Consider the following 15,298-nt stretch of genomic DNA (forward strand, 5'->3'; position numbering starts at 1 on the left):
TTCGATACTAGACACTCTAGTCCTTTTGTTTCCATCTCCTTTGTGCTCAATCTTCTTGGCTTTCTCTTTACCTTTCAACCACATTCCTTCTGGCCTAAGCTGCTGTTTTGAGTGGGGGAGGGAAGGGAAGGGAGGGAAGGGAATGCAGTCAGTTCAGATGCATTCCTCCTTGGCTCAAGTTACTTTTTTCAGGCTCACAGTTTGAAGGCCTCCTATAGATAATCTTTAGAAGTAGGTTCTGTTACTACTTCTGAGGGAAAGAGGGCAGAGGAGACAGACAGAATGAGGGATCTATGTCTTCCTCACCATTCCCCACTCATTGACCCTTGGGCTCAACAAGTAAATACGACGTCTGGTCAAACTAAAACCACAATATAAAATATTAAAACAGGAGTATGGAAAGACCTAAGTAGCTTAAAATTATACACTGAAGTAAACGGTTTTCAAAAAATTAAATTTATGTGTTAAAGAAATCAGAAAGGAGAGGAAAAAAAGAGGAAACAGGTAGATAGAAGCCAACTCTCAATTATCCATGCTAACAGAGCGAGGAGGGAAAGGGAGAGGTCAAACAGATCAAAGAAACTGACATATTATCCAAAAATACTTTGGCAAATACTTGTAAATTCTTCCATCAACCTCTCCCAGGGCAACTAACAAGTAGTAAAATGAGTAATTAAAATTTTCACCTCCTCTCCCTTCCCACCCTCTGACTAGAGGTACTTTCAAGCAGCAAAATAGCTAAAGGGTGGGCAGTATTAGGAAGAGGAGGAGGGGAAGAGAAGTAAAAGCAAGGGGCACGGTTAATTCATAAATGGAATATGTGCCCCTGAATAATTGAGAGCTTCAATTTTGAAATAAATACAAGAAAAAGCCTGAAATAACAATAACCTATTTGCATACCTGTAACTTGGTCTTTCACCCAAATATAAGGATAAATTCATTCTTTAAAGGGGAAAAAAGGAAAAGGAGACTAAATAAATGTTATCTTTAAGTATGAAACTGATGCATCAACTTACAACTAATTGCCCCACAATACTGTTCCAATGCTTTTAAGGTACTAATTTTGTCTCTAAGTGCCTCTGAATGCAAACTATTATTTACTACTTTATTACCTAGCACATAAGTTCCTATTACAAGTTCTCAAATTAGAATCTAGGCTCAGTTACTATTTTTAGAGTATCCAAATTTAAAAGTTTAGAGCAATTTAAAGAAGGAACACAATATGTGAATGTTTTAGCCATGTTGGCCTAACAAGTAAATACTTAATGATGCTAGAGGAAAATTTTCAAATTTCTACAGTGCATACATACCAACCACTGAAAAATCTCCAAATTCAAACAGCTTAACTTTCAAACTACACAGTTAAAAAGGTAGCACCCCATTTTATCAGTCAAGTAAAATCAGTAACATTAAAGCACCACACGAAGCTAATGGATCTTCAGGGTCAATACAATACTGCCAATTGGGTTAAAAGCATTATTCATTACATTATGGAAATGTACTGAATTTTTTCCTTTAGTTTTATTTCACATTAAAACATAAAAATAAAAAACAGATGAATATTCTATAACATACCTTATTTTATAAAATGTTCCTACCATATTGCATTAACATTTAAAGGATAATTTCTGTTCTTTTCCGTTTTTCAGGAGGCACTGTCTCCATACATACTCTGTTAATGCTCGGTTTGTGTCTTCCACCACCCTCCACCCCATCTATCAAATAGTTATAATGATCTGAAAACAGTTTGATAAGAATCCTTTACAATTTTATTTTGTTGGCTTTTCAAAGTAAATTAAGGTATACTGTAGTCATATTTCTTAAAAGCAGAACATATATTTTACAATCTTTTTGCTGAATCTCAAAATACATGAAATATTAGTCAGTTATCAAAAATTTTATAATGCCTATTTATAAAGCAATATACATATCAAATACTATTACAAAGTAACTCTAAGGGGCTGTCAAATTTAGGGAGCACACTACTTTCTTATTGAACTTTGCTTCAAGTAAAGGAATCATCTGCTAAACTGTGGAGGCCTTTAGTTATACAGAGGTTACATTGCAACAGGATTTGACCTGAGTACTTAAAGCTTGCCTAACCAAATGCAAAAACATAACCAATTGAATAAATAGTTAACACAGCTATGGTCAGGATCCCTGAGTACAGAGATATTACTATCAAGATAAAAGACTCAGGAATCTGCTACACAATAGGAAGACTTTCAAAACTACGGTATACTACGTCATGAAAAATCAGGGGTGGTATGACTAATGGCTTACTTATGTGCAATTGTTGTTAACCGTTCATCGTTTACTGCTCTCCGAACTTCAGCACGGTGGCGCTCTGTTGAGATGCTATGAAAAAAAATAGCCATTATAGAACTCTGCCAAGCAGGCAGCTCTTTTCTATACTTTTATTAATGTTTAAGTCAACATTTTGCTTGGGGGTGGGGGGGCAAAATTGATTTGTAAAAAGATATAGACAGGGGCCTAATATATATCTTCAAATGCTTTAATTAAAGTCATAGAAAAGGATTCAGACTGATTCTGTGTAACTGCAGAGAGAATTAGTTACAAATTAGAAATCACAGGAAGACAAATTCAGCTTGATATCAAGTCATTACGTCCAAAACTCAGAAATATCAGACCATGTTCAAGATTAGCAGAGGTTCCTGTTATCTAAATGTAAACAGCCACTGAATGACCCCTAATCATGGTTACTGAGAAGAGGATTTTGGCACTTGGAAGAAAGTCTTCTAAAGTCCTTTCTAAAGCTTAAGATTCTATAATTTTATGTTTAGTGAATATAATAAAGAAATGAAAGTGGCAAGATAATGTTTCCTATAGCTATATGCTATGAAACTTGACACCAGGATATTATTCCTTTATTACTCAACACTTGAGCTGTATGTCTTCTACATTGTATAATATTACCACTATAGTAAAAATGTACTTATGTTGATCCTGATTAAATACATGTAAAGTTAAATCTAAACAACTGAAAAAAGGCTATACCCATTCCATTCATAAATACTCAATAAAGTGAATAGCACTCTTAAAAGTGTAATCTTTATTGCTAAGTTAAATCTATACCACGGACTAAAATATTTAAGGGGCTGGAAAGCAGAATTTATGAGGCAATATAAACAACAAACAAACAAAAAATACAAATTGTTAAGTATGGAGGCAATAAGACTGACAATTTGGCTTAATAACATCCCTATTTTAATGTTAATTAAATGCAGGGAAAAAAATCTCTTCCCTATTTTCACTTAAAAAAAGAATAGGACAAAATGGTCTTAAATGTAGAAAGGAAACTTCAGTTAAAACAGAACTGAATTTTCTGAGAAAGCTCAAGATGTTAAGAATGGATCAAGGCAAAGTATCAAAGAATCCCTTTCACCAGAATTTTTTTAATGAATTTTTTTAACTCTAGTGGGAAGCTGAAGGGATAAACTATCCCTAAGGCTATGACTATTAATCACCACCCATTTCTGTAAATTAAGACAACAACTTCCTAGTGTCTCCTTCTACCCCCTAACAAATGCCACTGGGCCACTCTAGATCTTCCTATCCAGTCGCTGCCAGCTCTTCTTTCCTTCACCCAGGTCAAAAATACCTCCCTTTTCCAAGCAGCCCAAACCTAAGATAATCTGCCTTAAACCTTTTCTGATTAGATTACAGAATAAATGGTAAATTACATAATTTTCCATAACAAAGCACACAACTGGGATGGGATCTCTAAATACCAACAACTTGAACACCTCTGTCTTCAGCTTAAGAGTGAAAAGTATTGAAACACCTCAAAATGATATTTCTAGACTCATCTCTCACAAACTTTTATGATAATTTACCTAAGAACTTTTGAGAGTTCTCCAAGAAGATCTTTCTTTTCCTTGGTGAGATCTCCCTGTGCCCGAAGTGCACTGATAACTCCAGCATATGCCTCCAATTCTAGAAGAAGAAAATTATTTTATCAAGATAGGCCATCAATATTTAAGTACTATGGCTACATAGAGTGAAACTTCAGGGCAGGAAACCTAAAAATCAACATGTGAATATTTCATTAATGTCCTCTCAAAAATTTTATCTAAAACCATAGGTTAAAATGTGGCTTTTACGCAAGAGAGGCATGGACATATACACACTACCAAACGTAAGGTAGATAGCTAGTGGGAAGCAGCCGCAGAGCACAGGGAGATCAGCTCGGTGCTTTGTGACCGCCTGGAGGGGTGGGATGGGGAGGGTGGGAGGGAGGGAGATGCATGAGGGAAGGGATGTGGGAACAGATGTATATGTATGACTGATTCACTTTGTTATAAAGCAGAAACTAATAAAAAAATTCCTTATAAAAAAATAAATAAAAATAAAATGTGGCTTTTATAATCTTATTTTCTTTTTTACTGCCTCACAGAAGTCATGTATATAAAAAGTTTAGGTAGAAAAATCTAATGGTGGGTTTCCCTGGTGGCGCAGTGGTTGAGAGTCTGCCTGCCGATGCAGGGGACGCGGGTTCGTGCCCTGGTCCGGGAAGATCCCACATGCCGCAGAGCGGCTGGGCCCGTGAGCCATGGCCGCTGAGCCTGCGCATCCGGAGCCTGTGCTCCGCAACGGGAGACGCCACAACAGTGAGAGGCCCGCGTACCGCAAAAAAAAAAAAGAAAAATATTTCGTCTTACGCATCATCCTGAAGAACATTCAACTCAGATGCTACCAACACTTGGGAGCAGGTTCCAAGTGATATAAAAAGGCTGATAAGAGAAGTTTTTAGCATTATTGATAGGTACCTTTACTGCCCAAACTTTGAAATAATTCCTTAGGCTTGCCTAAGAATTTGACCTATATTCTATCTGTGAATAGTGTGCAAGTGAAAAACTACTGGATCAAGAGTCAAATGACCAGATTCTGGCTCCAGTACTGACACTAGTTGTGTGACCTTGGACAAGTCCTTTCTCATCTCTGATCCTCAGTTTCTTTATCTAGAAGACACTTTGAAGGTACCGTCCATTTCTATGATCCTCTGCATCTATAAAAACCACCAGCAAAATGACTAAGGCAGATTAGCATACATGAATTGCTCTTACAGCAATCAGGACATAATACACTGAACCCTAATGCCAGACAGTTTCATTTCACTAACTTTCCACAGCAACAACTCTTATTTAATGAAACTGTCAGTCCCTAGTAGTGGTTAAAATATAAAACCAAAAAGCCCTCAATGGCTCCCAATGAACCATGCCTGCCTCTCAGTGTACTTCCTCGTGTACTACCTTCCAATAGTCCCTCCCACACTGACTCTGGGCTTGGCATGTGACTTACTTTGGCCAATGGAACATCAGTATACATGATGCAAATAGCAGCCTTGGACACAGGACCTTGCCCTCTTGGAAGCTTGAGATCACCAAGCTATGAAGAAGCCCAGGATGAAAGGTCACATGGAGAGAGAGAGAGAGAGGCCCAGCCACCTCAGCTGAGCCCAATTAACCAGCTAAGCTACCAGCTGAATAGAGCCACATGAGAGAGCTCAGGCAAGACAAAAAACCCATAGAATCATGAGAAATAATAAAATAGTTGTTTCAAACTATTAACACTATGAGACAAGTATACCTGAGCAAAACAAAATGATGGGAAATAAGTGTCCAGACTACAGTTATCTTCTTACTCAATTCAAGTTGCTACCAGTATTTGCCAATGCCTTACATACAACAGATACTGAATATTAGCCAAATAATTAAGGCATGCATACCTGCATCCAAGGTACTAAACCAACAATAAAACAGTAGCCTCATTCAGTTCATATTATTCACAGTTCTATCAAAAGAAAAGACTTTATATAGAAGAGTGAGCTTAAATAGAAATGTCTGGTCCAACTGAATTATCCCATGTGTAAACATCCTGCATGTTCAATCTAGGCTGGATATTATGTAGATGTTTCATGTGGTCTCTCTGGAAGGACAAACTCTGCTTCTCTGGAGTAGTGAAGGAAATACTTTGTTCCAGGAAACATATATTTCAGCTTTTATCAGAACCTAAAGTAGAGTTCAGAAAGACACTGGGGATAACTAAGAAACCACTATATCTAAATGTTTATGCCCCATTTATGGAATATTTTATTCAACAAATCAGTATTGAGTCCTATTATATATACCAGATAGTATGCTAAATCCTGCCCTTAAGAAGTTAACTCTAGAATAAAGCTACAGTGAAACAAGTCATCAGACAATTCTGATACATTTACAATACAGTGATAAAGGCACAGAAGAAAAACACATCATCTAGTCTGGAAGCATAAGCTTTAATCAGAAAGAGAACTGTGCTCTAGGCAGGCAGGGGGTGAAATGCAAATGTGCAAAAGGAACAGAGAGAGTAAAAGAGCACATAATGTTTCACAGAGACATTAAACTTCCAGTAATAGTCAGAGGCTATTTTGAGAGTTTTACACTAGGGAAATATGTCCGTACTTGGTTAGTCGCTAATTCAAACCAAACTACTAATTGAACACTACTACTACAAGGTACCATGGAGAATCCTTATATGAACAAAACAAAGTCCTTATCCTCAAGGTGATTAAAATCCAACAAGGATAAAAATGGAAAAACTGGGCTTCCTTGGTGGCGCAGTGGTTGAGAGTCCGCCTGCCGATGCAGGGGACACGGGTTCATGCCCCGGTCCGGGAAGATCCCACATGCCGCGGTGCGGCTGGGCCCGTGAGCCATGGCCACTGAGCCTGCACGTCCGGAGCCTGTCTCCGCGACGGAAGAGGCCACAACAGTGAGAGGCCCGCGTACCTCAAAAAAAAAAAAAAAAGGAAAAACTGTTTGGGGCCAGACTAAGAAAAGCCACCATTTCCAGTCTAAAAAGTTTTTGATAGAACTCAGTGATTGATTAAATGTGGAAGGAATGGCAGAAGGAAAAGAATCAGGTTTTTCAGTTTCCAAGATATTTAGTAGAATGGCAATACCATAAAAAGAAATGGAGAGGTCAGAGAGAGGAAGTGGTTTGAGGAAAAACTTCACTTTTGGCCTGTCGAATTTATGGTGATCAAAATTTCACTATTTCACAATATTTCAAAAAAAGTGAAATTAACTAAAGAAAGACAAAAATTCTTGACATCTCAAGTCTCATTCCAAGTCCAACTAAAAAGTCATGCACAAAAGTAAGAGGTGGTTGGGCTTCCCTGGTGGCGCAGTGGTTGACTCCGCCTGCCGATGCAGGGGACGCGGGTTCGGGCCCCGGTCCCGGAGGATCCCACATGCCGCGGAGCGGCTGGGCCCGTGAGCCATGGCCGCTGAGCCTGCGCGTCCGGGGCCTGTGCTCTGCAGCGGGAGAGGCCACAGCAGTGAGAGGCCGGCGTACCGCAAAAAAAAAAAAAAAAAAAAAAGTAAGAGGTGGCAACCTCACACAAAACTGTAACTCAGAACACAGTTCTCATTGCTACACAATCCAATGCATACCTCCCCCCTTCATTCAATGAGAAACTCATTCATTGTAAAGAACTTTTACTAGCTTTCCAACCTCATTCACATTTGTGGATTTCATTTGATGAGAATCCTAAGATTCTGACAAATATCAAACTCAGTTGAATTTCTGGTATTATTTTTGGTACCATTCTATTACAGTGTTAACTCTAATGACGCGTAAGTATAACGAAATAACACACGAAAAAACACAGAAAACAGAAGATTTGCCAAACTATTTTTATAAAGCCCTCAACCCGTTCCATTTAAACAAACCAGCCATTCAATTATACTATAGTTCATAAAGCCTCATGTAAGAGTTACAGTGCAGGAATGGTCATAAAAAAATAGGGCAGGGGAGAGGCAGGATAGAGGGAAGGAAGCATTTATCTATCACTGGTATGTTCAGTGTGTCATAAAGAAATTCTCTATCCCAATTTCTCTACATTTAAGTAAAATGTAATGTTTAGCATCTGTTAAAATAATTTATAACATTTTTAAAAAGAATTTTTTTAAAGCTAATTCTTTTTTTTGGCGGTACGCGGTTCTCTCACTGCTGTGGCCTCTCCTGCTGCGGAGCACAGGTTCCGGACGCGCAGGCTCAGCGGCCATGGCTCACGGGCCCAGTCGCTCCGCAGCATGTGGGATCTTCCTGGACCGGGCACGAACCCGTGTCCCCTGCATCGGCAGGTGGACTCTCAACCACTGCACCACCAAGGAAGCCCCTTAAAGCTAATTCTTAAAATATTTTAAACTAATTTTTAAATACAGTACCTTCTCTAAACTTTGGACCTAGAGCTAGTGTTTGAAAGCAATTCAAAGGTTTCACTGTTATGATAATGAGCCAACGGGTGGGGAGGAAGTCTTTCCGAAAATCACTCTCCAGGCTCACCTCCCAAAAGAAGGGTCATTGAAGATGACGTTACCCTCTAGGAAGGCTGTTTTCTTTTGTATAGAAGCCGTATTCAGCAATATTACCCACACAACTCTGACTAAAATTAAGGATAAATTTACACTTAAAGGTTACAATTTTTATATTCAAACATAATCTCTTGATTCAAGGTCCCAAAAGCCCAGAAACTCTAATGAAATCAACTTCAGTTGTGATCTGCAATTATTTCAGCTGTGAAATAAATAAAAATCCAACTTTATAACTGGTAGCTAGCAAGTTAGAGCAATTGCATATAAGTGTGTAGAAAATCACCCTCGAATTAGTACTAAAAGTTTGGATATAAGGTTAAAAAAAAAAAAGGAATAACTGACCCCCCAAAAAACCAACCCACCCCAAAACAAAACAAAAAACCTCTCTAGAGGTGCTAAAATACAATGCTAAGAAGTAGTTTAAAATATAGAAATCCTCATAGTGGCCTAAGGGGAAATAAAAAGGGCAAAGGTTATTAGCAGGCAGGGCCAGATTTGCTATGATTCAGATTTATGCATAGGAATTCCCAACAAAGATTTCCTTTGAAGAAAAGATTCACCTGAAAATAAATAAATGTCTGAAAGCAACTGCTTTAAAACGTTATATACTCAGATGTCAGGCACTGTGACAGGCCCTTTTTATATACACTTAATCCACATAAACTTATGAGGCAGATATTATTGTCCTTCATTTACAAAAGTGTCAATAGATTTAGGGAGATTAAACAACTTGTCCTTGGATCATGTCGGTCGTTAGTAACAGGACCAAGACCCCAGGTCTATCTGAATTCAAGGTCCACACTTTCCCCTTCAAAGTCATAGATATCTAAATAATTCCTATCCACTGCCAAAACATCTAATATTCTTTTTCAAATTATTTTTTCATTTACTGAGTCCCTACTATGTGCTGGCCTGAGACTATAGTGGTAAATAAGACAAAAAGGTTCCTTCTTGGACCTTACAGTCCAAGGCTGCATTTCTCAACCAAGGATACTCATGTAAACCACAGAATACAGAAAATGATTTGAGTAAATCTTTTTTTCTCAATTTTCCCAAGGATAATACATACCATTCTAGATACATGAAGAAAAGTTAGTTCATTACATACAATGGATAACTTAGTATTAGGGCTTAATTCTCTCCCTAAATGTTAGTTGAGAAAGGCTGCTCTAAAGGAAAAGAAGCACTAAATAATTCATTACAGGCATAAATGGTGTTTTATTACTGAAAGTAAAATATAATTTGGAAAAGTCAGCATAGCTTACATTAACTTAGAATTCAGAAACAGTATGTAATTCACACATACATTCATGAAGGTTAAAAGTATGTTAACATGAGACTGGAATCCTATTCCCTGGGTTGAAATTCTGACCCCATGACTTACTATCAGCATTACTTCAGGTTCTAAGCTTCAGGTCTGTCATCTGTAAAATGGGGACAAAAGAAGAAACACACCTATCTTTTTGGTTTGAATGAGGATTAAATGAGATGCTGAATGTAAAGGACTCAGAATAGCCCAGTAGCCCTGAAGAACTTTTAGCTGCTATTATTATTAATATGATTCATGCATCTACTGTGTACAAAGCACTATACAAAGCACTAGGGAAATAACAGAGTAAGACAAGAACTATACCTCAAGAATTTCTAACCATCATGAAATATGATATCCATGCAAACAGCCATGACCCAAACAGAAAGGGAAAAGGATCATAGGGAGGCATGAAACATCAAAAATGAAAATCATACCCAATTTTCGAAGAATCCTTTTGCATTCATCCCTGCTGAGATCCAAAAGTGTTGGCCACACAACAGGCATTGCTGCTTCTTTTTGGTAGCCCCAAAGAGCTTGTCTTCCCTACCAAAACAAAAACCAAAAACTCAAATTACGAAAGTACATTCAAAAGCCCACTCACGTGGAGATCCACACGCTAAGAAGCAAAACCAGTAAGAATATCTCACAATCCTATTTCACCTCCATGCTTTCCAACTTCTGACAAATGAAGAATTTAACCATGTGTGAGCTTACTATTCCAGCCTATCATAGTGGAAAGAGCATAGGCATTGGACACATATAGGTTCTAATTCAATCTTTCAACTTACTGGCTGTGTGATCCTGGGTAAATTGGCCTATCTGAACATAAACTTTACACATCTGTGAAACAGAGATTTTATCACTCAGCTTGTTATGAGGATTAAATAACAGTGTATATGAAGTTCTTATCCTAGTGGCTAACACATTATTTCATAAATAGGTGCCACTACCTGTGTAACCTGGGCAAGTCACTTGACTTCTGCCGGCTTTCTCACTATGAGCTACATGAAATAAAATAAGTAAAGTTCCTAGGATGTTAAGTGGGTTAATGGAACTTAATATAGTACTTTCTCCTCGAGTCTTAACAATGAAACATGAATTTACACCCAGCAGTCCTCAAAAAAAACATTTACCAAAAGTTTAGATGTCAGGAACTTGGTACTGGGAATTCCCTGGTCTAGAGAAAAAGACAACAGCGCTGGGCCCTTGCACTATACCTGCTTAGCACACAGCAGATCCGCTGCAAATATCTGTTAAATAAACAGATGAATGACTGAGAAGAGCAAGTAATATGAATGAATGAATGAATGAATGAGCGAGTGAATGTATGAATGAGCGAGCTCAGTGTCTCGTCTAGAAGTCAGGCATCGACCCGTAATAACTGCTATCTCCCGTTCCAAGAGCTGGGACTGCTAACTCCAACTCCACGCCTGAAGATGAACCCCCTCCCCCTACTTCCCAGAGTCCTCTCACCTAAGAACCAACCCAGAGCAAGGAGAACTGGAGTGCGCGCCCCAGCCGGCAGAATGACATAAAGAAAAGGGGTGGGGAGGAAGAAGAAGGGGCAGAGCCAAAGGAATCCGCTCCCTCCACAAGCCAGTCCCCGCCTCCCGACAGGATCTTGGAGGTGGCCGGCGACCGCCGGAATCAAGCACCACGTCACAGCATCCCGACGCGTCCCCGCCGGCGGACCCCATTGCGGGGCCGCATCGCACTGGAAACCTGGGCAGAGGTTGCCGGAGCCCGCTCCGAGAACCGGAATCCTGTCTAATCCTTCCCCCACTCAAGTGTCAAGGAGGCAAGCCCGCCCCGCCCCCTCCCCAAACACGCACTCTCTCGCAGCACCACAACAAGAGCAGCCCGCCCACCCTCCTCACCGGTGCCGCTCAGCGCTCACCCCAATGTCAAGCTCACGACCCAGGCCCTCTCAGGACCAGTAGCCGGAGTCAGGGGCCCCGGCAGGCATCAGCGCCTCTCTCCCTCCTCAGCGGAGAGGACAACGGAGAGAAAGAGTAGACGCTCGGACAGCCAGGCAGACGACCGAGACTCACCAGGAGGCCCCCAGAGCTGGACCCCAGCAATCTCGGCACCAGGCCTGCCAGAGTCCCCCTCAGCCCACCTCGGGAGCCCCACGATCCCGTTAGGAGACAACGGAGGATGGGGTTGGGCGCCCCAAGCCGGGCTCCGAATGCTTGGCCCGGCGCTCTTCCAGACTGGCTATCCTGCCAGTTCTTCCCAGCACCCTGTCTAAGAGTCACCCACCTGCCCGGCCTTTCTGGGCTCATCTAAAAGGCTCCTCCGCCAAGACTAGGGGACACCAGGAATTGGGTTTGTTTGCTGTGCCTCAGAAGGGGCAAGATGGCGACAGGTATCAGGGCGCAGGCGCAGCCGCGCGCTGCCAGTCGGGAGGTGTAGTTCGCCTTTCCCGCCTTTCGGAGAACGGACACCAGAAGGCCTCCATTCTTCTGTCCCTCTTTTCCTACACGTTTTGAAAGGAAAGGAGAGACATCGCGAGGGGTGCTGGGAGTTGTGGTCCGAACCCAAACTCCCTCCTCTTTCGCTCTTGGTGTGCACGCGCAAGGAAGGCTGGGATTGTAGTTTCCTTGGCTTGTCCTCCACACCCTCCTCTTCGGCTTCGCGCGCCTCGCCTCCGCCTGCCGTCTCCCAGCCAATGGGCTGCGCTCTCCACTACGTGCGGCGTCACACGTAGTGGTCAAGATGGCGTTGGTAGCTGGAGCTGATGGTTCTCTGCGATCTTTATTCTAGCGGGGGTGAGGGACGGTGGGAAAGCACGTTCGTCCCCGAAGCGCCGTTGAGGATTAGGATCGGATTCCTCAAGAGTCTTGGGAGCAATTATCAGCGGCCTCCAGCCCCGCCAGACGCAGCTCGAGGAGAGAGAATACACGCTACGACACCTGACACAGTAGACATCGCAGTTGCGCGTACCCGATCTGGGGGTTGCGGAGTTGCAAGTAGAGAAGAGGAAACCGAGTGTTCTCGACTTTGGGTTTCCCTGCGTGTAAAATGGGAATGATAGTGCTATATCTGTCAAAGGCAAGAAGGAGAAGGGGTTTATTTGAGGCCCTGCGACGTGGTAGGTTCACCCTTCAGCCTTTGTTCGTGTTTAATCACAGAACAGTTGTGTGAAGAGGGTATTGTTGCCCCTGTTTTACGGATGAGAAAAGGGGCCCAATATACAAATAATCGCGGCCATAAGATCGAAGCCAGTATCTGCTACTGTTGAAGATCCAATCAAGTTTTGTGATTGCTCTCCCTTTTAAATTTTGTACTTTGGGAGACATCGGATCTGGTAAAAATACTCAAATAGAAAGCAGTTTTTAATGTGCTTTATGATATTAACAAAGTTTTCTTATAAAATAGGTTAATATTACCCTATAGGGATGTTGTGATACACAAAGTAGAGAAAAGTTATTTGTAAATTTTGGACCACTATACAAACGTGTGAGACTGTTCATGTTCTTGAATCTCCATTGTAGGTCAGGTTAGGAAGAAAAAATAAATAACGGCATTTGTGTACTATTTGCCCATTAGCTAAAAATCCTCTCTGAGGCCCAGGAAAATTGTTATTGTTGAAACCCAAGTCTGCCCCTTCAGAAAGTCAGGAAGTGGGACAAATAGTCTCCAGGCTTTCCCACCATTCCCTCCCTGATCTTCCAATGCATTCTTTTCCATCATTTCCTACTGAATTGAGGTACCACTGCTTTCTGGCCAGATACTTAACTCTTGGAAAGATGATAAATGAAACTTTAATAGAAGATTTTGTAGTTGAACATATATTTTTTGATTTGAGCATCTTAGTGAGGCAGGTATAATTAAGATTACCACCTACTGGGAGTGAGAAAAACACAGATATTCAAGAACTCACCCAATTGAAGGGAGTTGGGCTTTATAACTCCAGATCTTCGATTGGAATTCACCCAAATCCTATAGATCTGGGTGAATTCTCTTCTTGCAGTCCCCCAAATATCTTAGAGTCCTTCCGCTTATCCTTGGGCTTGGTAGGTGCCAAGTACTGTTCTAAGCATTTAAAATATTTGTTCCATCCTTAAAACAACTTTAGGAGGTAGAAACTATTATCTAATTACAAATGAGGAAACTGAGGCATAGGAAGGAGGTGAAATAGCTTGCCTAAAGTTACACATTATAAGTAAATGGTGGTTATAGTCCAATAAAGATGTTTAAATAAATAAATAAATAAGTAAATCGTGGGACTTCCCTGGTGATCCAGTGGTTAAGACTCCTCGCTTCCGCTGCAGGGGACATGGGTTCCATCCGTGGTCGAGAAACTAAGATCCCCCATGCTGCAGTGGCACAACCTAATAATAATAATAATAATAATGATAATAAGTAAATGGTAAAGCCAGGATTTAAACCTAAGCAGCTTGGCTCCAGTGTGTGCTCTGGACTAGTGGTTCTTAAATTTCAATGTTCAAAGAATCACCTGAGTATCTTGTTAAAATACAAATTTTAATTGAGTAGGTCTGGGTAGCGCCTAAGAACCTATATTTCTAACAAGCTTTCAACTGCTGATGCTCTGGCGTCAACTACCTCTGATCTACCACACATCCTCCCTTTCCTTGGAACCGCATTTGTCTTTTGCAGCAAGAAACTGCCTTCCCCATGCTGTCGGTTACTACTCCATATTCCCAAATGTTCCCAACATTGAATTCTCTTCTTTAAGAATCAGACTCGGGGGCTTCCCTGGTGGCGCAGTGGTTGAGAGTCCGCCTGCCGATGCAGGGGACGCGGGTTCGTGCCCCGGTCCGGGAGGATCCCACGTGCCGCGGAGCTGCTCGGCCCGTGAGCCATGGCCGCTGGGGCTGCGCGTCCGGAGCTTGTGCTCCGCAACGGGAGAGGCCACAGCAGTGAGAGGCCCGCGTACCGCAAAAAAAAAAAAAAAAAAGAATCAGACTCGGGGCTTCCCTGGTGGCGCAGTGGTTGAGAGTCCGCCTGCCGATGCAGGGGACACGGGTTTGTGCCCCGGTCTGGGAGGATCCCACATGCCGCGGAGCAGCTTGGCCCATGAGCCATGGCCGCTGAGCCTGCGTGTCCGGAGCCTGTGCTCTGCAACGGGAGAGGCCACAACAGTGAGAGGCCCACATACCGCAAAAAAAAAAAAAAAAAAGAATCAGACTCAAACTTTACCCTCAAGAATATTGTCCTGCCCCTTCCTTTCTCTCTAGGATGAGACAGGCATTCTTGCCTCTGCTGCTACACCACTTATTATACATCTTGTTACAGAACTCAGAACACTGAGTTATGGTCATTTGTTTGAAAATATTTCTGACCAGGCAGTGAGCTCTTTAAGGAGGCACAAGAGTCTGTACATTCTTGTGCCTAGCACATAAGAATAATAGCTAATACTTATCGACGGCTTTCTCTGTTCCAGGTGCTGTTACGCACCTAATAAACTTGTTTAATCTCCACAATAGCCTTATGAGATATATTATTACCCCCACTTTATGGATGAAGAAACTAAGGCACAGAGATTTCAAGTAGTTTGCCCAGTGTAACAAGCTAGTAAGTAGCAGAGCCATGAATTCAAGTGAAGGCACTTTGACTCCAGGAAATGTATGGTAAATAA

At 41.4% G+C, this 15,298-nt stretch overlaps 1 protein-coding gene across 9 annotated transcripts in view; it reads right to left on the reverse strand.

Annotated features, from left to right (window-relative positions):
• Nucleotides 1–10,230, reverse strand: part of EMSY (EMSY transcriptional repressor, BRCA2 interacting) — a gene marked incomplete at its 5' end in the record, with an annotated part of 79,323 nt that extends 69,093 nt beyond the window's left edge. For 4 of the 9 annotated variants that reach the window (XM_079708477.1, XM_079708476.1, XM_079708474.1 and 1 more), the window contains 4 exons: nucleotides 901–942; nucleotides 2,284–2,358; nucleotides 3,858–3,957; nucleotides 10,128–10,197. In XM_079708477.1, coding sequence (XP_079564603.1) covers nucleotides 901–942; nucleotides 2,284–2,358; nucleotides 3,858–3,957; nucleotides 10,128–10,197 — 287 coding nt within the window. Of the gene's footprint in view, nucleotides 1–900; nucleotides 943–2,283; nucleotides 2,359–3,857; nucleotides 3,958–10,127 lie in introns of all 9 variants that reach the window. The other 5 variants (XM_079708481.1, XM_079708478.1, XM_079708475.1 and 2 more) reach the window with 3 other exon arrangements.
• Between the last annotated feature and the right edge of the window lie 5,068 nt (nucleotides 10,231–15,298).

The sequence above is a fragment of the Hyperoodon ampullatus genome, assembly GCF_949752795.1.
Source record: "Hyperoodon ampullatus genome assembly, chromosome: 7".
Taxonomy (NCBI): Eukaryota; Metazoa; Chordata; class Mammalia; order Artiodactyla; family Ziphiidae; genus Hyperoodon; species Hyperoodon ampullatus.